At 47.1% G+C, this 25,306-nt stretch overlaps 1 protein-coding gene across 1 annotated transcript in view; it reads left to right on the plus strand.

Annotated features, from left to right (window-relative positions):
- The window catches only part of PRRT2 (proline rich transmembrane protein 2), a 30,170-nt gene extending 5,847 nt beyond the window's left edge, over positions 1–24,323 (plus strand). The window contains exons 2-4 of the mRNA XM_069734996.1: positions 4,921–5,435; positions 8,975–9,107; positions 18,853–24,323. Coding sequence (XP_069591097.1) covers positions 5,010–5,435; positions 8,975–9,107; positions 18,853–18,860 — 567 coding nt within the window. The 5' untranslated portion in view covers positions 4,921–5,009 and the 3' untranslated portion in view covers positions 18,861–24,323. The remainder of the gene's footprint in view (positions 1–4,920; positions 5,436–8,974; positions 9,108–18,852) is intronic.
- The last annotated feature ends 983 nt before the right edge of the window (positions 24,324–25,306 follow it).

The following is a 25,306-nucleotide window of genomic DNA, read 5'->3' on the forward strand; positions in this document are numbered from 1 at the left end:
AGGGTGTCAGGTGTGTACTGTATTGTGTATGTGTATAGGGGGTGTCAGGTGTGTACTGTATTGTGTATGTGTATAGGGGGTGTCAGGTGTGTACTCTATTGTGTATGTGTATAGAGGGTGTCAGGTGTGTACTGTATTGTGTATGTGTATAGAGGGTGTCAGGTGTGTACTGTATTGTGTATGTGTATAGAGGGTGTCAGGTGTGTACTGTACTGTATTGTGTATGTGTATAGAGGGTGTCAGGTGTGTACTCTATTGTGTATGTGTATAGAGGGTGTCAGGTGTGTGCTCTATTGTGTATGTGTATAGAGGGTGTCAGGTGTGTACTGTATTGTGTATGTGTATAGAGGGTGTCAGGTGTGTACTGTATTGTGTATGTGTATAGAGGGTGTCAGGTGTGTACTGTATTGTGTATGTGTATAGAGGGTGTCAGGTGTGTACTGTACTGTATTGTGTATGTGTATAGAGGGTGTCAGGTGTGTACTCTATTGTGTATGTGTATAGAGGGTGTCAGGTGTGTGCTCTATTGTGTATGTGTATAGAGGGTGTCAGGTGTGTACTGTATTGTGTATGTGTATAGAGGGTGTCAGGTGTGTACTGTACTGTATTGTGTATGTGTATAGAGGGTGTCAGGTGTGTACTCTATTGTGTATGTGTATAGAGGGTGTCAGGTGTGTACTGTATTGTGTATGTGTATAGAGGGTGTCAGGTGTGTACTGTATTGTGTATGTGTATAGAGGGTGTCAGGTGTGTACTCTATTGTGTATGTGTATAGAGGGTGTCAGGTGTGTACTGTATTGTGTATGTGTATAGAGGGTGTCAGGTGTGTACTGTATTGTGTATGTGTATAGAGGGTGTCAGGTGTGTACTGTATTGTGTATGTGTATAGAGGGTGTCAGGTGTGTACTGTATTGTGTATGTGTATAGAGGGTGTCAGGTGTGTGCTCTATTGTGTATGTGTATAGAGGGTGTCAGGTGTGTACTGTATTGTGTATGTGTATAGAGGGTGTCAGGTGTGTGCTCTATTGTGTATGTGTATAGAGGGTGTCAGGTGTGTACTCTATTGTGTATGTGTATAGAGCCTGTCAGGTGTGTACTGTATTGTGTATGTGTATAGAGCCTGTCAGGTGTGTACTGTATTGTGTATGTGTATAGAGGGTGTCAGGTGTGTACTGTATTGTGTATGTGTATAGAGGGTGTCAGGTGTGTACTCTATTGTGTATGTGTATAGAGGGTGTCAGGTGTGTACTGTATTGTGTATGTGTATAGAGGGTGTCAGGTGTGTACTGTATTGTGTATGTGTATAGAGCCTGTCAGGTGTGTACTGTATTGTGTATGTGTATAGAGGGTGTCAGGTGTGTACTGTATTGTGTATGTGTATAGAGGGTGTCAGGTGTGTACTCTATTGTGTATGTGTATAGAGGGTGTCAGGTGTGTACTGTATTGTGTATGTGTATAGAGGGTGTCAGGTGTGTACTGTATTGTGTATGTGTATAGAGGGTGTCAGGTGTGTACTGTATTGTGTATGTGTATAGAGGGTGTCAGGTGTGTGCTCTATTGTGTATGTGTATAGAGGGTGTCAGGTGTGTGCTCTATTGTGTATGTGTATAGAGGGTGTCAGGTGTGTACTGTATTGTGTATGTGTATAGAGGGTGTCAGGTGTGTACTGTATTGTGTATGTGTATAGAGGGTGTCAGGTGTGTACTCTATTGTGTATGTGTATAGAGGGTGTCAGGTGTGTACTGTATTGTGTATGTGTATAGAGGGTGTCAGGTGTGTACTGTATTGTGTATGTGTATAGAGGGTGTCAGGTGTGTGCTCTATTGTGTATGTGTATAGAGGGTGTCAGGTGTGTACTGTATTGTGTATGTGTATAGAGCCTGTCAGGTGTGTACTGTATTGTGTATGTGTATAGAGGGTGTCAGGTGTGTGCTCTATTGTGTATGTGTATAGAGCCGTCACATGGACACTCAAGACTAACAATCATATAAGAAGCCACAATAACGAAGATTGGGAATGATAAAAGAGAAGCCTTTATTGTATTTATATGGCAGTAACGGCACTATAGGGCGCCTACTTGGGAATTTATAGATTAAAGTATATAAGGAATAGACAGGATAAAATACAATATAGTAAAAATAAAATAGACAATCCCATGATCTTATAGAAAACTCATAGTGGTGTGCATTTCATGGACACATATATGTGTATACGTGCTATATAGTGAGGTAAAGGTGGGTTAAATAAGGTGCTAAAATCAAATCCAGGGGATAAACATAAAGTGCAGGTGCTGTAAATATGAGATACTGTAAGTAATGCCAACAACAATGTGCCAAATGAAGGGGAAGAAGAACCGCGCCGTACACAGACGTGTCCTCACGCGCCACTCAAGATTGTACATGCGTATGTATATACCTGTCCGTCCTGTGTGCCCAAGTACAGAGCACCACTTTTTTTTTTTTTTGCTCTGTACTTGGGCACAAGGCTTCTCTTTTATCATTCCCAGTCTTGGTTATTGTGGCTTCTTATATGATTTAGTCTTGAGTGTCCATGTGACGGCTTGCTGGTTTTTATATACGTTCCGAGTGGTTTGCCACTTCTTTTTCTTTTAGCAACAGGATTTCAGTTTATTATGTGTTATATTTATTTTATATTTGATTTTATATAGAATCCTGATACTCTATCTACTGGAAATACAGTTGCTATTACGTTCTTTTAGTATTGTGTATGTGTACATGAGTGTCAGGTGTGTACAGTATTGTATGTGTATAGGGGGTGTCAGGTGTGTACAGTATTGTATGTGTATAGGGGGTGTCAGGTGTGTACAGTATTGTATGTGTATAGGGGGTGTCAGGTGTGTACAGTATTGTATGTGTATAGGGGGTGTCAGGTGTGTACAGTATTGTATGTGTATAGGGGGTGTCAGGTGTGTACAGTATTGTATGTGTACATGAGTGTCAGGTGTGTACAGTATTGTATGTGTACATGAGTGTCAGGTGTGTACAGTATTTTGTGTACAGTGTGTATAGGGGGTGTTTGGTGTGTACATTATTGTTTATGGGTACAGTGTGTATAGAGGCTGTCAGGTGTGTACAGTGTTGTGTATGTGTACAGTGTGCACAGGTTGTTGGTTCTATTTTCTTGGCTATGTAACAATAAGAATAGTATAAAGAAGATTCTTATTGTAATGGGAAGAGGTATAGATCCATCTGTAGCAGAACAGATCCATCTGTTCTGCTACAGATGGATCTGGATAAGTTGGAAACTTGGGCTGAAAGGTGGCAGATGAGGTTTAACAATGATAAATGTAAGGTTATACACATGGGAAGAAGGAATCAATATCACCATTACACACTGAACGGGAAACCACTGGGTAACTCTGACAGGGAGAAGGACTTGGGGATCCTAGTTAATGATAAACTTACCTGGAGCAGCCAGTGCCAGGCAGCAGCTGCCAAGGCAAACAGGATCATGGGGTGCATTAAAAGAGGTCTGGATACACATGATGAGAGCATTATACTGCCTCTGTACAAATCCCTAGTTAGACCGCACATGGAGTACTGTGTCCAGTTTTGGGCACCGGTGCTCAGGAAGGATATAATGGAACTAGAGAGAGTACAAAGGAGGGCAACAAAATTAATAAAGGGGATGGGAGAACTACAATACCCAGATAGATTAGCGAAATTAGGATTATTTAGTCTAGAAAAAAGACGACTGAGGGGCGATCTAATAACCATGTATAAGTATATAAGGGGACAATACAAATATCTCGCTGAGGATCTGTTTATACCAAGGAAGGTGACGGGCACAAGGGGGCATTCTTTGCGTCTGGAGGAGAGAAGGTTTTTCCACCAACATAGAAGAGGATTCTTTACTGTTAGGGCAGTGAGAATCTGGAATTGCTTGCCTGAGGAGGTGGTGATGGCGAACTCAGTCGAGGGGTTCAAGAGAGGCCTGGATGTCTTCCTGGAGCAGAACAATATTGTATCGTACAATTATTAGGTTCTGTAAAAGGACGTAGATCTGGGGATTTATTATGACGGAATATAGGCTGAACTGGATGGACAAATGTCTTTTTTCGGCCTTACTAACTATGTTACTATGTTACTATGAAAGAGGAGGTATCAGAAATAGGAGGGGTTATAAAGACTAGTGGGAGGAGTGATCAGAAATAGGAGGGGTTATAAAGACTAGTGGGAGGAGTGATCAGAAATAGGAGGGGTTATAAAGACTAGTGGGAGGAGTGATCATAAATAGGAGGGGTTATAGACTAGTGGGAGGAGTGATCAGAAATAGGAGGGGTTATAGACTAGTGGGAGGAGTGATCAGAAATAGGAGAGGTTATAAAGATTAGTGGGAGGAGTGATCAGAAATAGGAGGGGTTATAAAGATTAGTGGGAGGAGTGATCAGAAATAGGAGGGGTTATAAAGACTAGTGGGAGGAGTGATCAGAAATAGGAGGGGTTATATACTAGTGGGAGGAGTGATCAGAAATAGGAGGGGTTATATACTAGTGGGAGGAGTGATCAGAAATAGGAGGGGTTATAAAGACTTGTGGGAGGAGTTAAGAGAATCAATAAGTGGAGTTATGTAGAGCTTCTATAATGGGAGGACTTATACAGAATAGTAGGAGGGGTATTGAAAATAGGAGGAGTTATCACAATCCTCTCTGATAAGAGTGGTAATGATGAGGGGTAGGAGGAGTTATAGGCGTTGCGGAGAGCTTCTTTGGTGCAATGGGAGGAGTCCATGGTATAATGAGGGTAAATAACATTATAGCATGTAGAGAATGGTCCCCGCTTAGTGTATGTTGGGGATCAGGATGGTCTTCTTGGCTTTTGTCCCCAATGTCCCTGATAATAGCTGACATCTGCGTGCTCACCTGCCCCGTATATGACTCTATCTCTTCCTACCTTTTAGAATTCCGCTCTTGCTTTCCTTCTTCACGTCTCTCTTCTGGGCCCATTTTTATCCCGTCTTTTCAACCTTCTCTACTGGCTCCTTTACCCATGGCAACACCTCCTGCAGATACGGGGCCTCCACCTGAGGTGGAGACTACCCCGGCGGAGCCTTCGGAGCCAGTATGTTCTACCACTGTGGTGGTGGTAGAGGAACCAGAACCTGCTCAGGAGGCTGCTGCATCTGAAGTGGAACCATCAGTGACCATCCAATCCAAAGCTTCATCGCTCAATGACTTGAAGGCCCAGCCGGCAGCCAACGGAGGACCTCGAGCCCCCAGCCTGACTGGTTCAGAAGGACGGCTGGCTCAAGCCGCATCCAACTCGCCCCGGCCAAGCCTCTGCCGACAAGGGTCTACTGCCACTGCCAGCGGCATTGAGCCAGAAAAGCCAAAGGACTATCTCGTCATTGCCATCCTGTCCTGTTTTTGCCCTATGTGGCCAGTCAACATAGTGGGATTTGTGTATTCGATCATGGTAAGTATTGTGGATATGGAGCATGTGTGCATATTTGGCTAATGGCTGCTGTCTCCATCTCTACACAACGCATGAGTTTAGTCATCTTCCCATGGAACGTGCCAGAGGTATAGGAGATGCACCTGGGGATGGGTGCGTAGATGGTTGGCAAGCTGGCCATGGCTTTCCAGTAGTTTTTGGTTACGTTCCTTAATCCATTACTTACGTGTTGCATGTTGCACGGTTATTGCCATTGGGTGTAACCATGAGTTGTGCATAGAGACTGGCAGAGAATGAATTACGCCTGACCACAGGGCATCATAGACAGGAGACGGATGGGAAAGTAGAACAGGTCGTAAAACACTCGGCCAAACCGAAGAGAATGGGAAAATAGGGAGAGATGAAATCTCAGACGTTCATTCCAGCAGGAGTAAGATGGAGAAGGGAAGTCTTTCTAAACGTGACACATCAAGAGGACGGAACTCTCACTTAGTGCAGGAGATCAATGCAGATTTCCGTAACAGGCTTGTTAAGTGAGATGGATTGAAATAAAGTGAAAGCGATGAATATTAGCAGATGATTCCAGGCCGGGGGTAGGAATACAATGCAGACGCACCGGAGTGGGGGACACTTCATCTGCTCCTCATGTGAGGGTAGGAAATTACACAGGAGGGTGACGAGGGGCTGCAAGAAATAAGAACGATCAAGAGAGGCAGGAATATAGCAGCATGTCTGGAAAGTAGACGGATAGTGGTGGGATGTTCAGTGCCGGAGCTGGGCTGGGAGAAGACGGTCAGAGATGGATAACGAGGGCTATAAACAGGTGGATGCGGAAGAGCGAAAAGGTGATGACGAGATGGAGGAGCCAACAGTGAGGGATAGCGATGTGCCGGGATGGACGGAGGGGGAAATGATGGAAGGTGGTGAATGACGTAGGGTGATCTATGGCTAGAGATGACAAAGTGAAGAATGATAAAGCTTGGCATATGCCTAGGGATGATGGGTGATGATGGAGCTAGATGATGTAGGACGTTGTTCCCAGGTAGTGGAGAAAGGTGCATGAATGTATGGTGGGTGATGATAGACATAGGTCATGTAGGACATGCCAAGGTGGTGGAGAAAGCTGGATGTGCATGGAAGGATGATGGGTGATGATGGAGTTAGGTCATGTAAGACGTCATTTCCAGGTAGTGGAGAAAGGTGCATGAATGTATGGTGGGTAATGATGATAGACGTAGGTCGTTGTGCCAAGGATGCCAAGAGAAGTGGAGGTGCAGAGAAGGATGATGGAGCTAGGTCAAGTAGGATGTTGTGCCAAGATGGTGGAGAAAGCTGGAGGTGCATGGAAGGATGATGGGTGATGATGGAGGTACGTGATGTAGCATGTTGTGCCAAGGTGGTGGAGAAAAGTGGAGGTGCAGAGAAGAATGATGGGTGATGATGGACGTAGGTCATGTAGGACATTGTTTCCAGGTAGTGGAGAAAGATGCATGAATTTATGGTGGGTGATAATGGAACTAGGTCATGTAGGACATTGTTCCCAGATAGTGGACAAAGGTGCGTGAATGTATGGTGGGTGATGATAGACTTAGATCGTTGTGCCAAGGTGGTGGAGAAAGGTGGAGGTGCATGGAAGGATGATGCGTGATGATGGAGGTAGGTCATGTAGGACGTTGTTCCCAGGTAGTGTAGAAAGGTGCATGAATGTATGGTGGGTGATGACAGACGTACAGTGGGGCAAAAAAGTATTTAGTCAGTCAGCAATAGTGCAAGTTCCACCACTTAAAAAGATGAGAGGCGTCTGTAATTTACATCATAGGTAGACCTCAACTATGGGAGACAAACTGAGAAAAAAAAATTCAGAAAATCACATTGTCTGTTTTTTTAACATTTTTTTTGCATATTATGGTGGAAAATAAGTATTTGGTCAGAAACAAACAATCCAGATTTCTGGCTCTCACAGACCTGTAACTTCTTCTTTAAGAGTCTCCTCTTTCCTCCACTCATTACCTGTAGTAATGGCACCTGTTTAAACTTGTTATCAGTATAAAAAGACACCTGTGCACACCCTCAAACAGTCTGACTCCAAACTCCACTATGGTGAAGACCAAAGAGCTGTCAAAGGACACCAAAAACAAAATTGTAGCCCTGCACCAGGCTGGGAAGACTGAATCTGCAATAGCCAACCAGCTTGGAGTGAAGAAATCAATAGTGGGAGCAATAATTAGAAAATGGAAGACATACAAGACCACTGATAATCTCCCTCGATCTGGGGCTCCACGCAAAATCCCACCCCGTGGGGTCAGAATGATCACAAGAACGGTGAGCAAAAATCCCAGAACCACGCGGGGGGACCTAGTGAATGAACTGCAGAGAGCTGGGACCAATGTAACAAGGCCTACCATAAGTAACACACTACGCCACCATGGACTCAGATCCTGCAGTGCCAGACGTGTCCCACTGCTTAAGCCAGTACATGTCCGGGCCCGTCTGAAGTTTGCTAGAGAGCATTTGGATGATCCAGAGGAGTTTTGGGAGAATGTCCTATGGTCTGATGAAACCAAACTGGAACTGTTTGGTAGAAACACAACTTGTCGTGTTTGGAGGAAAAAGAATACTGAGTTGCATCCATCAAACACCATACCTACTGTAAAACATGGTGGTGGAAACATCATGCTTTGGGGCTGTTTCTCTGCAAAGGGGCCAGGACGACTGATCCGGGTACATGAAAGAATGAATGGGGCCATGTATCGTGAGATTTTGAGTGCAAACCTCCTTCCATCAGCAAGGGCATTGAAGATGAAACGTGGCTGGGTCTTTCAACATGACAATGATCCAAAGCACACCGCCAGGGCAACGAAGGAGTGGCTTCGTAAGAAGCATTTCAAGGTCCTGGAGTGGCCTAGCCAGTCTCCAGATCTCAACCCTATAGAAAACCTTTGGAGGCAGTTGAAAGTCTGTGTTGCCAAGCGAAAAGCCAAAAACATCACTGCTCTAGAGGAGATCTGCATGGAGGAATGGGCCAACATACCAACAACAGTGTGTGGCAACCTTGTGAAGACTTACAGAAAACGTGTGACCTCTGTCATTGCCAACAAAGGATATATTACAAAGTATTGAGATGAAATTTTGTTTCTGACCAAATACTTATTTTCCACCATAATATGCAAATAAAATGTTAAAAAAAAACAGACAATGTGATTTTCTGGATTTTTTTTTCTCAGTTTGTCTCCCATAGTTGAGGTCTACCTATGATGTAAATTACAGACGCCTCTCATCTTTTTAAGTGGTGGAACTTGCACTATTGCTGACTGACTAAATACTTTTTTGCCCCACTGTAGGTCATGTAGGATGTTATGCCAAGATGGTGGAGAAAGGTGGAGGTGTATGGATGAGGAGTGATGATGGAGGAAGGTTCTGTAGGAGATTATGGCTAAGTGGTGGAGAAAGGTGAATGAAAGGATCATGGGGGGACATGATGGAGAAGAGTAATAGAGGATGGTGTAAAAGGATAAATGAGATAGGACTGTTACTAATTGTACTCGTTCCCTTTACCACAGTCCCGTAACAGCCTCCAACAAGGTGATGTGGACGGGGCCCTCAGACTGGGACGTGTGGCCAAGCTGTTGAGCATTGTGGCGTTGGTGGGTGGACTCCTGATCATCACTGTGTCCTGTGTCATCAACTTTGGAAGTAAGTCTCCAGATTTAAAGAGAATCCATCACCAGCGTTTACCCACATAAAACACCAACAGGGCACTGGTCAATGTTGTAAGAGGTACATGAGCCTTGTATGTGGACCTGCGGTGCATGTTCAGAAGCTTCAGGTGAGGTTTCCAACCAGGTACATAACTGTAACATAACAGCGGAGAGGCCTACACTGTGTATATATGAGATAGATACTCAGATATCGGACGAATAGATATTACACGCGAGTTACACAGAATATCGATAGATGTGATACTCACCATATTGAGGAACTTCGAGAGCAAATTAATCTATTCGTGCACTCACCGGTCACAAGGCGACTTTCCTTGATGCAATCCTACCATATCGCACATGTCGCTCCCAAAAGTCTACAAATGTAAAGGGCAGGTACGATCCAGCACTAATCAAAAACCGCATAAGGCTGTGGGCACAAATAGTTTTTCAAGGAGTTTTTGGAGCAGAAACTGAGAGGAAACTCTCAAAATCCTCCTGCAAATTCCAAAACACCTCGTAGACTTCTAGTTTCTGCTCTGAAATCTTAGTAAAAAGATGCACGTGGACATAGACGATGGGAGGAACTCGTCCAAGCGTGGAGGCAGTCACCACCTCAGAGTTTCCAAACATTGTATAAGTTGTAAAGAACGGACAATGGTCATTTGTGGAATTAAAACGTCACATTTACTGAAATCCAAAAGATTTTCCAATCAAAAACCATCTTCACGGGCCACGTGACGTGACATCGGAGCCTTCTGTGATGTCACAATTCTTCAACTTGTGAGTTTTTGGAGAGTTTCTGCCTGGATTTCTTTGCTGGATGTCCCCGAGCTGCTGTTCTGATGTGATCGGCCTTCCACCCTCAATAGATCTTTTGTTTGAGGACACTCCAAAGGTTCTCAATAGGTCTGAGGTCAGGGGAGGGTGGTGGTTGCACCATGAGTCTCTCTGCTTTTATGCCCATAGTCGGAGGTTCCTTTGCAGCAGGAGATGGTGCATTGTCAGCATGGGATGATTTTGCTACGGACGGCGCTGTTCTTCTTTTTGTACCATAGAAGAAAGTGTTCAGTCAGAAACTTCTTATACTTTGCCAAGGTCATTTTCACACCTGCAGGGACCCTAAAGGACCTACCAGCTCTCTTCCTACGATTCCGTCACCTCCTTGTTGGGACTTGGTGGCTGTCCACCGACCATCCACTATTCCATCCAGCTGGACCATCCAGGGTTACACAGCATCATCAGTAAACATGGCTAGTTTACAATCCGTCTTCATGTATGTCAGGGCCACTGCACCCGTTTCTGCTTGTGAGTGCTGTTTAAGGGTGGCCGAGTAGGATTATGCCCAACTGCAGCCTCTGGAGGATCCTATACCTCGAGATTCACAGGACTCCAGCAGCTTCACATACCTGTTTGCTGCTTTGTAATGGTATTCTAGCAGCTACTCTCTTAATCTGAGAAATCTGTCTGCAGAAACCTTCCTCATTATGCCTTTATCTGCAGGAACCTTCCTCATTATGCCTTTATTAGCACGAACCTGTCTGTGCACTGCATCGGCCACAAATCTCGTCACAGTATGATGATCGCGCTTAAGTTTTCGTGAAATATCTAAGTTTTCATATTTCGTCCAAGGCATTGCATTATGTGCCGCTTTTTGACAGCAGAGATCCCCTTTTCTTTCCCATATTGCTTGAAACTTGTGGCAGCTTAATAATGGCGAATGTTCTTCTTAAGGAGTTTTTCTTTCATTGGGCCTCACTTGGCAACTAATTATCACGGGGGTCTGAGATTGATTTTACCGATCCAAAGACCCTGAGATATAAATCCTACATGAGGTTATGGGAAAAGCAGAAGACTACATCTTGATGACACATTCAATTTGCAGAATAATTTAGAAAGAGGGGTAGAGAAGTATGAGCTAGATGGATAGATAGGAAATATACAGTTATAAATAATAATAATCTTTATATAGCACCAACATATTCTGTAGCGCTTTACAGTTTAGTGGTTAGATGGGTAAATATATGTTAGCTATTCATGGATAGATGCTGACGGACATGACAGAGGCCGCCATGTCTCCCCAGTAATCGGGCACAATGAGGAGCCCCCTCCTAGTCGTGCCATGTCAGGGCTCCAGTAGAGCGGGGCGGCGGGTTGGCTGCCAGTGGCAGGATCCGGTGAAGCGTGACAGACAGACGCACAGCACTCGCTCTCTTGTAATTTCACTTTCCATCAATCTCTCGGGTTTTCATTCAATCTTTCGAGGCCTCTTCTGCTTTTCTGGTCTCATCTCATCCTCTCGTCAGTAATGGCCGCCTGTATCTCTGTGGTCGTATATTTCCTTCTCTACGGCTCTGTACATGGTGACATTTCTTTTCCTTTGCTCTAAATTAAATCAGGTTGTCCTGTAGATAAAATATATCACGTGTCCACAGGATGAATCCAGAACCGCTGAGGTGCCACCGCTCATGGGAATGGTCTGGTTTCCCTGTCTGACCCATGTAGCCGGGCAGCCAAAGGGCTGAAAACAGTGTTGTTGCGCCAGTGAGCTGGGACAGCCCGGTGCCGAGCGGCACCGCCATCATCCCCACCCGGCATTTCTATGTCACCAATAATGAAAAAGGGAGACGACCCCCTCCCCCGATCCACCATTGAACCGGTGCGTCCGAGTCTGAGCGGCATCATGAGGTAACTAGATGGCGCCCGCTGTGCGGAGCCTCAGTCCACACCACACAGTGCGGTCCGGAGCAGAGCGCTGGGAGGAACGGGGCCAGGGAAGGCATATGAGTGGGATTCTGTGGGGGCATCATATTGTGTGTGTGTGTGAGGGAGAGGGCTGTACAGGCATCATACATTTGGGGGGCTTTCAGGACATGACACCGTAGGGGGCTGTGAAGGAATTGCACCTTGTGGCTGGCTGTTGTATACTTTGGGGGGCTGTGTAGGCATTATACAGTGGAAGACGGGCTGTCAGACGTCATGGATTGGGAGACTGAGGGGTCATTATATGGTGAGTGTGGGAGGGCTGTGGTGGCATCATACTATGTGGGGGGCTGTGAGGGCCTTCATACTGCAGGGGTAGACTGGGTGCATCATACTATGTGGGGGTCTGTGAGGGTCATCATACTGCAGGGGTAGACTGGGTGCATCATACTATGTGGGTGGCTGTGTGGGTCATCATACTGCAGGGGTAGACTGGGTGCATCATACTATGTGGGTGGCTGTGTGGGTCATCATACTGCAGGGGTAGACTGGGTGGCATCATACTATGTGGGGGGCTGTGAGGGCCATCATACTGCAGGGGTAGACTGGGTGCATCATACTATGTGGGGGTCTGTGAGGGTCATCATACTGCAGGGGTAGACTGGGTGCATCATACTATGTGGGTGGCTGTGTGGGTCATCATACTGCAGGGGTAGACTGGGTGGCATCATACTATGTGGGTGGCTGTGAGGGTCATCATACTGCAGGGGTAGACTGGGTGGCATCATACTATGTGGGGGGCTGTAAGGGCCATCATACTGCAGGGGTAGACTGGGTGCATCATACTATGTGGGTGGCTGTGTGGGTCATCATACTGCAGGGGTAGACTGGGTGGCATCATACTATGTGGGGGGCTGTGAGGGCCATCATACTGCAGGGGTAAACTGGGTGCATCATACTATGTGGGGGTCTGTGTGGGCCTTCATACTGCAGGGGTAGACTGGCTGTACCATACTATGTGGGGGGCTGTGAGGAGCATCATACTGCAGGGGTAAAATGGGTGCATCATACTATGTGGTGGGCTGTGAGGGTCATCATACTGCAGGGGTAGACTGGGTGGCATCATACTATGTGGGGGGCTGTGAGGGCCATCATACTGCAGGGGTAGACTGGGTGGCATACTATGTGGGGGGCTGTGAGGGCCATCATACTGCAGGGGTAGACTGGGTGCAAGTAAATAATGTGGGGGGCTGTGAGGGTCATCATACTGCAGGGATAGACTGGCGGTATCATACTATGTGGGGGGCTGTGAGGGCCATCATACTGCAGGGGTAGACTGGGTGGCATACTATGTGGGGGGCTGTGAGGGCCATCATACTGCAGGGGTAGACTGGCGGTATCATACTATGTGGGGGGCTGTAAGGGCCATCATACTGCAGGAGTAGACTGGCGGTATCATACTATGTGGGGGGCTGTGAAGGTCATCATACTGCAGGGGTAGACTGGGTGGCATCATACTATGTGGGGGGCTGTGAGGGTCATCATACTGCAGGGATAGACTGGCGGTATCATACTATGTGGGGGTCTGTGAGGGCCATCATACTGCAGGGGTAGACTGGGTGGCATCATACTATGTGGGTGGCTGTGAGGGCCATCATACTGCAGGGGTAGACTGGGTGGCATCATACTATGTGGGTGGCTGTGAGGGTCATCATACTGCAGGGGTAGACTGGGTGCAAGTAAATAATGTGGGGGGCTGTGAGGGTCATCATACTGCAGGGATAGACTGGCGGTATCATACTATGTGGGGGTCTGTGAGGGCCATCATACTGCAGGGGTAGACTGGGTGGCATCATACTATGTGGGTGGCTGTGAGGGTCATCATACTGCAGGGGTAGACTGGGTGCATTGTACTATGTGGGGGTCTGTGAGGGTCATCATACTGCAGGGGTTGACTGGGTGCATCATACTATGTGGGTGGCTGTGTGGGTCATCATACTGCAGGGGTAGACTGGGTGCATCGTACTATGTGGGGGTCTGTGAGGGCCTTCATACTGCAGGGGTAGACTGGCGGTATCATACTATGTGGGGGGCTGTGAGGGTTATCATACTGCAGGGGTAAACTGGGTGCATCATACTATGTGGGGGGCTGTGAGGGTCATCATACTGCAGGGGTAGACTGGGTGCATCGTACTATGTGGGGGGCTGTGAGGGTCATCATACTGCAAGGGTAGACTGGGTGGCATCGTACTATGTGGGGGGCTGTGAGGGCCATCATACTGCAGGGGTAGACTGGGTGGCATCGTACTATGTGGGGGGCTGTGAGGGCCATCATACTGCAGGGGTCGACTGGGTGGCATCGTACTATGTGGGGGGCTGTGAGGGCCATCATACTGCAGGGGTCGACTGGGTGCATCGTACTACGTGGGGGGCTGTGAGGGCCATCATACTGCAGGGGTAGACTGGGTGCATCGTACTATGTGGGGGGCTGTGAAGGTCATCATACTGCAGGGGTAGACTGGCGGCATTGTACTATGTGGGGGGCTTTGAGGGTCATCATACTGCAGGGGTAGACTGGGTGCATCGTACTATGTGGGGGGCTGTGAGGGCCATCATACTGCAGGGGTCGACTGGGTGCATCGTACTATGTGGGAGGCTGTGAGGGCCATCATACTGCAGGGGGTAGACTGGCGGCAGCATACTATGTGGGGGGCTGTGAGGACCATCATACTGCAGGGGTAAACTGGGTGCATCGTACTATGTGGGGGGCTGTGAGGGCCATCATACTGCAGGGGTCGACTGGCGGCAGCATACTATGTGGGGGGCTGTGAGGACCATCATACTGCAGGGGTAAACTGGGTGCATCGTACTATATGGGGGGCTGTGAGGGCCATCATACTGCAGGGGTAAGCCTATAGTATAGATGGTTAGCACTCAACTGGAGAGGATAAGGTGCTAGTTTTATGGGACCATTGGTCCCATAAAACGGAGTCCAGTATAGAATCACTGTTATGCTTCAGGTGAGTATTTTATTGATGGTGATCAGTGTAGCGACGGCTGACGTTTCGGCCGGACAACGGCCTTTATCAAATAGTCGCCTTTGAATGAGGAATCGCCAGGGAAGTGGTGTCACTTGTAATATTTCATAGAGCGCAAAATGTCCCGTTTGGCCGGCAGTCCAGTGTGAATCTGTGGTTGCTACGGAACGTTATCCTGCCAGTATTGCCCAAGGATCATTGGTGGCGCAGTGCGCCCGCACGTCAATAGCGTTAAACTGCCGCAGCGCCAGTAGGGGCCCGGTGAGCAGATGAGATGGGGCCTGATGCGGCCCCTCTGCCCACTGGCCCCATATGCCAGTCAGGGCAGTAATAGGGGTAAACTGGAGGCATAATAGTGTTTGCGGGACTGTGGGACACCATAATATGTGTGTGTGGGGGGGATTGGGGGCAACATAGTGTGGGGAGGGTTATTGGGGGCATCAGTGTGTGGGGAGGTGATTGGGGGCAACATAGTGTATGTGTGTGGGTAATTGGGGGCATCATAGTGTGTGTATGCGTGGGGGGTGATTGGGGCATCATATAGTGTGTCGGGGTGTTTTGGGGGCATCATTGTATGTGTCGGGGGTGTTTGGGGGGCTGCTGATCATTGCATTGGGGTGGAATGACAGGAGCGAATGATTTACCTCTGATTTTATAATTCTATGATAAGTAGTATATTATAAGGTTGTGATTCGCTGCTACAGATAAGAGCACAAGTTACATTAAGCCCCATCATCAGACGCATCAGCCCCATCATCAGACGCATCAGCCCCATCATCAGACGCATCAGCCCCATCATCAGGCGCATCAGCCCCATCATCAGGCGCATCAGCCCCATCATCAGACGCATCAGCCCCATCATCAGACGCATCAGCCCCATCATCAGGCGCATCAGCCCCATCATCAGGCGCATCAGCCCCATCATCAGGCGCATCAGCCCCATCATCAGGCGCATCAGCCCCATCATCAGACGCATCAGCCCCATCATCAGATGCATCAGCCCCATCATCACACTTATCAGCCCCATCATCAGCAGGCAGCAGCAGCGAGTCACAGCTTTAATTCTTCTCAATATTAAAGTAAATAATAATTCTAATAATAATTTTATTATTGGTCGAAATAATTTCGTTCTTTTGGTTCGGCCTCCACAACAGTTAGTGTTAGTGGGGATAAATCGTTGCCCACCCCGCTTTAGAAGCATTGGAGCAATGGTTGTGACGACGGATATTAAATTGAATAGTATAAAGTTCTGTAACTTTTTTCTTATAGCAGGATTGGGACAATGTTATTTTTATGCTTTTTTTAATCTCTACGCATTGCTGGCTGCAGAATGAATTAACGGAGGATGCATCAGTGAGCTCCTGTACTGACCGCCGTTCCTGACTCTTCTGTGTCTTCTTTACGATGGTGTCTGTGGTCATAAACCAGCACAAATAGACAGATGAGGAGCTACAAACCTCCTGTTGGAACGCGCTCACTTAGGGGTTCTCAGATAACTCATTCTGCAGCCAAATACCGAGCCAGTGAAAGCCAAAAGCTTCTATGAAGTGAAAAACAAGTCAGAAATCTTTATAGACGATTTATAGGAAGTAATTTGGATGTTCGCTCGTGATTCGTGTGGTTTTGTTTTGCTAGAATAAAGGACGTTAAGTGCTTTTCCCTGGTTAATATTTCATCTGAGGGCGCTCTGCCTTCCTCCCTGGTTTCCTGTTCGGTGGTGGCTGTTTTGGGGCCTGGCAGATGGTGCCCACGTTACATGTAGCCGGCTCTGGATGTGGCGCTGGCCTGGGCAGCGAGCCAGCCTGCCTTATGGATTTCCGCACCTTACACTGGCATCGCCGGGAAGCTGACGGTGCAGCGGATAGGGGGGCCGCGCTCTGCTGGAGGGCACCCGAGGCTCCGTCTAGACAGCTGTGAACTGTGGCCCAAAGGGGTTTGGAGAATATTGCATCCTCTGTGGTTTGGAAGTAACATAGTAACATAGTAACATAGTTAGTAAGGCCGAAAAAAGACATTTGTCCATTCAGTTCAGCCTATATTCCATTATAATAAATCCCCAGATCTACGTCCTTCTACAGAACCTAATAATTGTATGATACAATATTGTTCTGCTCCAGGAAGACATCCAGGCCTCTCTTGAACCCCTCGACTGAGTTCGCCATCACCACCTCCTCAGGCAAGCAATTCCAGATTCTCACTGCCCTAACAGTAAAGAATCCTCTTCTATGTTGGTGGAAAAACCTTCTCTCCTCCAGACGCAAAGAATGCCCTCTTGTGCCCGTCACCTTCCTTGGTATAAACAGATCCTCAGCGAGATATTTGTATTGTCCCCTTATATACTTATACATGGTTATTAGATCGCCCCTCAGTCGTCTTTTTTCTAGACTAAATAATCCTAATTTCGCTAATCTATCTGGGTATTGTAGTTCTCCCATCCCCTTTATTAATTTTGTTGCCCTCCTTTGTACTCTCTCTAGTTCCATTATATCCTTCCTGAGCACCGGTGCCCAAAACTGGACACAGTACTCCATGTGCGGTCTAACTAGGGATTTGTACAGAGGCAGTATAATGCTCTCATCATGTGTATCCAGACCTCTTTTAATGCACCCCATGATCCTGTTTGCCTTGGCAAACATTGTAAACACAGTAACATTGTGAACACAGGCGGCAGCCATGAAAAAAGGGAAAATGGGAAACAGGGTAAAGGCCGCGGAGAAGAGAGGAAAGCGGCAGAGAAGTGGCGCTGTGCACACCAAAGGGAAGAGGGGATTCCTGCCCACCGCCGACTAATGTACTAGTGGAGGAGACATGGGATAACATGTTATACTGTATCTAAGCCGGTCATGTGTGATACTGCCTGCTGAATCACAGGGAAAAAACCGCGGAGAAAAGAGGAAAGCGGCAGAGAAGTGGCGCTGTGCACACCAAAAGGAAGAGGGGATTCCTGCCCGCCGCCGACTCATACCACGACTAATGTGCTAGAGGAGAAATAGGATAACATGTTATACTATATCTAAGTTGGGCAAGTGTGATACCGCCTGCTGAGCCGGGTAGCTAATCTTATCATGGTGTAACGTACAGTGGCTTGAAAAAGTATTCACATACCGTAAACTTTGCCACCTTTTTCACATTACATCCACAAGCGTAATTGTTCCGTGCATTTGTATCCCGCCCCTGAGTCACTACATTGTAGGACCACCTTTTGGTGCACTTGCCGCTGCAGTCCTTTGGGGTCTGTCTCTCCAGCTTTGCACATCTAGAGGTGACATTTTGCCCCTTCTTCTTTGCCCCCTCGCTCAGTGACATTGGATGGAGCCGTCTGTGATCAGTAATTTTCACGTCTTGTCACAGATTCTCTGGGATTTGAGTCTGGACTGTGACTGCGTCGTTCGCACACAAGAATATGCTCTGATTAAACCACCTGCCAGAGCCACAATGGAGGGTTTAGGAGTCATTGTCCTGCTGGAAGATGAACCTACGCCGCAGTCTCGGGTTTTCCTCCAGCATCACCCTGTATTTAGCTCCATCCATCTTTTTATCAACTCTGACCATCTTCCCTGCCCCTGCTGACGAAAAGCCTCCCCACAGCAGGATGCTGCTACCACCATGTGTGACATCCTGAGTGACCAATCGCCCCTTGAAGTCACATAATCAGTACATTGCGTCCTTCTGGGTGTGATTCCTTCTCAGTATAACTACAGCTGTTCTGTGAAGGCCTCACAGGTTTGGGTGAGAACATTAGAGATCAAACAGCATCATGAAAACCAAGGAGCCCACCAGACAGGTCAGGGATAAAGGTGTGGAGATGGGAATACCACTTTAAGATTGTGGGTGTAGAGTGAAAAATGTGGAAAAGTTCATGGGGTATGACGACTATTTCAAGGCACTGTGTGTTATGCATCTGTATCTAATGCTGTCATGTGTGATACCATGTGCTGAGCTGCTGGCGATGGGGTGGACGATGACTTTTCACCTCTGTTCTTTCTTTTTTTTTTGCAGTCTTGTGAACTGGTGCCAATCCGTTCCCCTCTGCGGACATCATGGGGTGAGGGGACCCCAAAGTTTCATAGAAAATCCTTCACATTTCCACAGAGACACCAGCCAGGAAAATGAGCGAGACCCCGGGAGTGTGAGGGGATGCGAGTGTGTCTGAGTGTGAGCGGATAACGACTCCTGTGAGTGTCTGCGTGTCTCCTCATCTCATCCTGATACACACAACTAGCCAATCCTGATCCTGTACTACTAATAACGACAGGAAAGAAAGCACACACATCACACCGCACATTATACCGCACACACATCACACGTACTGCCACATATACATTACACCGCACATTACACCGCACATACATCGCAGGTACCGCCACATATACATCACACATCACCGCACATCACACCGCACATTATACCGCACACACATCACACGTACTGCCACATATACATTACACCGCACATACATCACACGTACCGCCACATATACATTACACCGCACATACATCGCACATACCGCCACATATACATCACACATCACCGCACATCACACCGCACATTATACCGCACACACATCACACGTACTGCCACATATACATTACACCGCACATTACACCGCACATTACATCGCACGTACCGCCACATATACATCACACATCACCGCACATCACACCGCACATTATACCGCACACACATCACACGTACTGCCACATATACATTACACCGCACATTACACCGCACATACATCGCAGGTACCGCCACATATACATCACACATCACCGCACATCACACCGCACATTATACCGCACACACATCACACGTACTGCCACATATACATTACACCGCACATACATCACACGTACCGCCACATATACATTACACCGCACATACATCGCACGTACCGCCACATATACATCACCGCACATCACACCGCACATACATCGCAGGTACCGCCACATATACATCACACCGCACATACCTCAGACGTACTGCCACATATACATCACACCGCACATACATCGCAGGTACCGCCACATATACATCACACCGCACATACCTCAGACGTACTGCCACATATACATCACACCGCACATACATCGCACGTACCGCCACATATACATCACACCGCATATAAAAGTAACAACTTCATGGAAATAAAGAACCCAAAACTATATATACCATATAATGAAATTAATATCAAAAAGTTGAGTAAATATGGGTTACATTGGAACTCATATTGGGAGAAATCGCACAATAATGAGCATAAACACTGAGAAACAACACGATCAAAAAACACCCAGAATACATATATTCAAAAATATATAAATATAATTTTATTAATTAAATACAATAATACCAGGATATTTGGCCAAGAGACCAATGAGGAGTGGAGGATTGTAAGTAACAATGTGCACGTAGGAAACGCAAGGGGGCACTACTGAGGATACAATATATAAAGGCAATGTCCATAAAGTATTGGGAAAATACCCATTACCAGCAAATACAATCATAGACACATATATATAACGTGTACCCATCCCACATAATCCGCCATAAAATGAATATCATAGTCACTATATCAAACTAGTAATAAATAATGGCAGAGTAGAATGCAACAGACACTATACCTGAGTAAAGCTGGAAAGGAGCGTATCCGCCGAGTGCACCCACCCCGACGCGCGTTTCGGCGTGATCGCCTTTTTCAAGGGGCCCCTTCACACGTCACACCACATATATATCACATGTACCGCCACAGATACGTCACACGTACCATCACGCACATTACACCACAAGTCTCATTATACCGCACACTCCACCACACACATTACCGCAAATATCCCGCTAAACACATTATACCGCACAAATCTTATTGCACATATTATGCTGCACACTGCGCCACACATATTATATTACTGCAAATATTCTAGCACACAGCTTACAGTGACCAGACATATTACACCGCACATTACATTGTGCCCATTACACCGCAGACATGTAACACCGCACACATTACATTGCAGACATATAACACATTACCCCGCAGACATATTACACCGCACACATTACACCACACACATTACACCGCAGACATATAACACTTTACACCGCACACATTACACCGCAGACATATAACACATTACACCGCAGACACATTACACCGCACACATTACACCGCACACATTACACCGCAAACATATAACACTTTACACCGCAGACATATAACACTTTACACCGCACACATTACACCGCAGACATATAACACTTTACACCGCACACATTACACCGCACACATTACACCGCAGGCATATAACACATTACACCGCAGACATATAACACCGCACACATTACACCGCAGACATATAACACCGCACACATTACACCGCAGACATATAACACGGCACACATTACACCGCAGACATATAACACTTTACACCGCACACATTACACCGCAGACATATAACACATTACACCGCACACACTACACCGCAGGCATATAACACATTACACCGCACACATTACACCGCAGACATATAACACCGCACACATTACACCGCAGACATATAACACTTTACACCGCACACATTACACCGCAGACATATAACACTTTACACCGCACACATTACACCGCACACATTACACCGCAGGCATATAACACATTACACCGCAGACATATAACACTTTACACCGCACACATTACACCGCACACACTACACCGCAGGCATATAACACATTACACCGCAGACATATAACACCGCACACATTACACCGCAGACATATAACACATTACACCGCAGACATATAACACCGCACACATTACACCGCAGACATATAACACATTACACCGCAGACATATAACACTTTACACCGCACACATTACACCGCAGACATATAACACATTACACCGCACACACTACACCGCAGGCATATAACACATTACACCGCACACATTACACCGCAGACATATAACACCGCACACATTACACCGCAGACATATAACACTTTACACCGCACACATTACACCGCAGACATATAACACTTTACACCGCACACATTACACCGCACACATTACACCGCAGGCATATAACACATTACACCGCACACATTACACCGCAGACATATAACACTTTACACCGCACACATTACACCGCACACACTACACCGCAGGCATATAACACATTACACCGCAGACATATAACACCGCACACATTACACCGCAGACATATAACACATTACACCGCACACATTACACCGCACACATTACACCGCAGACATATAACACATTACACCGCACACATTACACCGCAGACATATAACACCGCAGACATATAACACCACACACATTACACCGCAGACATATAACACCACACACATTACACCGCAGACATATAACACATTACACCGCAGACATTACACCGCACACATTACACCGCAGACATATAACACATTACACCGCACACATTACACCGCAGACATATAACACCGCAGACATATAACACCACACACATTACACCGCAGACATATAACACCACACACATTACACCGCAGACATATAACACATTACACCGCAGACATTACACCGCAGACATATAACACTTTACACCGCACACATTACACCGCAGACGCATGCTATTACAATGTCCTGATTGGTCGATCTCTAATGGTGCAGTGGTGACCTCCGGTGGTCACTGTATGTATAGCAGGTGCATGTTTTATTGATGCGCTCACTCTAGTGCTGCTGGGCACCAATCTATTAACCCTTCATCTGCTACAAGACAGCAGAGCACGTCTCCCCCATCCAATCCGTGGCCTGCCTGTCATGAGACATCACTAATTGTTTACTAAAAGCTCTGCAGACCCTCACTCACCGGCTGCAGCGCGTCTCACCTTCATTCTCCCATGTGCACTCACCTTTCGGGCAGGTTTTCACAGTATTATTAACCCTCTCCCTTCCTACACTGGTCACATGGAGGAGGCTGGCTGGGTCGATTTAACCCTTCATCCCCCCACATGAGGGATAAGAACCCTCTCCCTCCGGCCGGCCGCCGTATCTATCCGTCTGATGACTGTTACCTGTACTCACCTATGTCCTGCATGCTGCTTGTAGTACATGCACGCAGGGGAGGGCTCCTCACCCCTCTTTCTTCTGTGGGGGAGAGAGGGAAAGTGATGGAAACACGAGGTGAAAGGATTTTCCTAGAGAAGAGAGAGACACTTGAACTTTTTTTTATATATAGCCATGCCATGCTGGGACTTGTAGTGGCAGAAGAGCTGCATTTGCTTTTGTTTTTATTTGCAGGTAGATTGCAGCTTCTGGGGCTCAGATCCCTTTTAAGTTAGTGCATCTTTTAGGACTTGTGGCCAGTAAAGGCCTGCACCATTAGAAAATCTGCACCAGTATGACATCTGCACGGTATGGATTCTGCACCGGTATGAAATCTGCACCGGTATGGAATCTGCACCAGTATGGAATCTGCACCGGTATGGAATCTGCACCAGTATGGAATCTGCACCGGTATGGAATCTGCACCAGTATGGAATCTGCACCGGTGTGAAATCTGCACCAGTATGGAATCTGCACCGGTGTGAAATCTGCACCGGTACGGATTCTGCACTGGTACGGATTCTGCACCGGTACGGATTCTGCACCGGTACGGATTCTGCACCAGTACGGATTCTGCGCCGGTACGGATTCTGCACCAGTACGGATTCTGCGCCGGTATGGATTCTGCACCGGTACGGATTCTGCACCAGTACGGATTCTGCGCCGGTACGGATTCTGCACCAGTACGGATTCTGCACCAGTACGGATTCTGCGCCGGTACGGATTCTGCACTGGTACGGATTCAGTGCCGGTACGGATTCTGCACCAGTACGGATTCTGCGCCGGTACGGATTCTGCACTGGTACGGATTCTGTGCCGGTACGGATTCTGCACCGGTACGGATTCTGCGCCGGTACGGATTCTGCACTGGTACGGATTCTGTGCCGGTACGGATTCTGCACCAGTACGGATTCTGCGCCGGTATGGATTCTGCGCCGGTACAGATTCTGCATTGGTGTGAAATCTGCATCGGTACGGTTTCTGCGCCGGTACGGATTCTGCATTGGTATATCCGACTGGTCCGGCTTAGATGCCGCCAGGCTGCACATCAGACCCGACATCGTTTTGTCCGGATATTTGCAGTCTCGGGTCCTGCGCCTGCTGGTACACTGGTTTCCGCTGAGCATGGACGCTGCCCCCTGCTGGAGGCGGCCGCTGTTCTGGTGTCTCTCTCTCCTGCCTCTTTTTTCTTTCTATACCTGTTGTGGGGTGGGCATCGGGGGGGTATTGAGAATGTATTTTTATTATATCATGTTCTTGCAGGAAACTTTACTAATATACGAGGAGCATGTCACGTGAACCAGCGATGTTTGTATATTCTGCACATTTTTGTATGAACTGAGCATGAAATGAAATAAAATATTTATGCATGAAACAACGACCTCCTCGTGTGTCCACCTCGGTCGTAGACGCAACATGTGACAATCCATCCCGAGCTCCCCCCCAAAAAAACTCAAATCAGAAAATAAACAGGGGCCCACAAGGTGCAAAACGTCCCCGGGAGCAAACGGGAGCCGGAAACGTGGAGACCACAAGGGGGCGCTGCCTGAAATCCAGCCACCTCGGAAGATTGCGGGTTACTTTTAACCCTTCGTTCTTGACATACACAAGTAAAAATTGAATTATGAAATGGAAAAGAAATCCATTACATCTATATAGTTTATTTAGGTAGACTTCTTATCTTACACCTTGTCCCTCACGCACAGTTTCCCATGGAAGCAGCGCCAAGCCAAGTCCCAAAACTTCGAGGGGATCCTGATCGAATTCAAAAGATGCAAACCCACCCTAAGATCCCGACTTGGGCAGTCCCTGAGCGCCAGAGGCCTCTGGAAATGGGTCAACAGAACCCTATTGTCAAGGAGTTTCCTTGGCAGAGTCCTGATCTCCTACATTCCCAGACCCCACCGACGAATTACCTTCAGAACCAAGGTAGCGTAAGCCGGAAGATGTCCATGCGTTGTGCGAGGATCCTTCACTTGCCCTCCTGTCTCCCATTCCTGGAAGAAAGGCTGAAACCATCCCCTACAGGAGAATACCCACGGAGGAGCCCTCTCTTTCCAGAGGTTTGCGATATTGATCTTAATGAAGGTATCCACAAGGAATACCACAGGGTTGACCATACCCAACCCTCCTAGTCTCCTCGTACGGTAAGTAACCTCCCTCTTGACCAGGTTCAGTCTATTCCCCCATAACAGTTGGAAGAACAAACTGTAGACCCGAGTCCAGAGAGATTCCGGCAAGATGCACACACTGCCCAGATAAATCAGTAAAGGGAGCAGGTAAGTTTTGATCAGGTTTACCCTTTCCCTTAGGGTCAAAGAGCAACCCTTCCATTGGTTCACCTTCTGAGTGGCGATCTCT

This window comes from Ranitomeya imitator, chromosome 7, assembly GCF_032444005.1.
Source record: "Ranitomeya imitator isolate aRanImi1 chromosome 7, aRanImi1.pri, whole genome shotgun sequence".
Classification (NCBI taxonomy): Eukaryota; Metazoa; Chordata; class Amphibia; order Anura; family Dendrobatidae; genus Ranitomeya; species Ranitomeya imitator.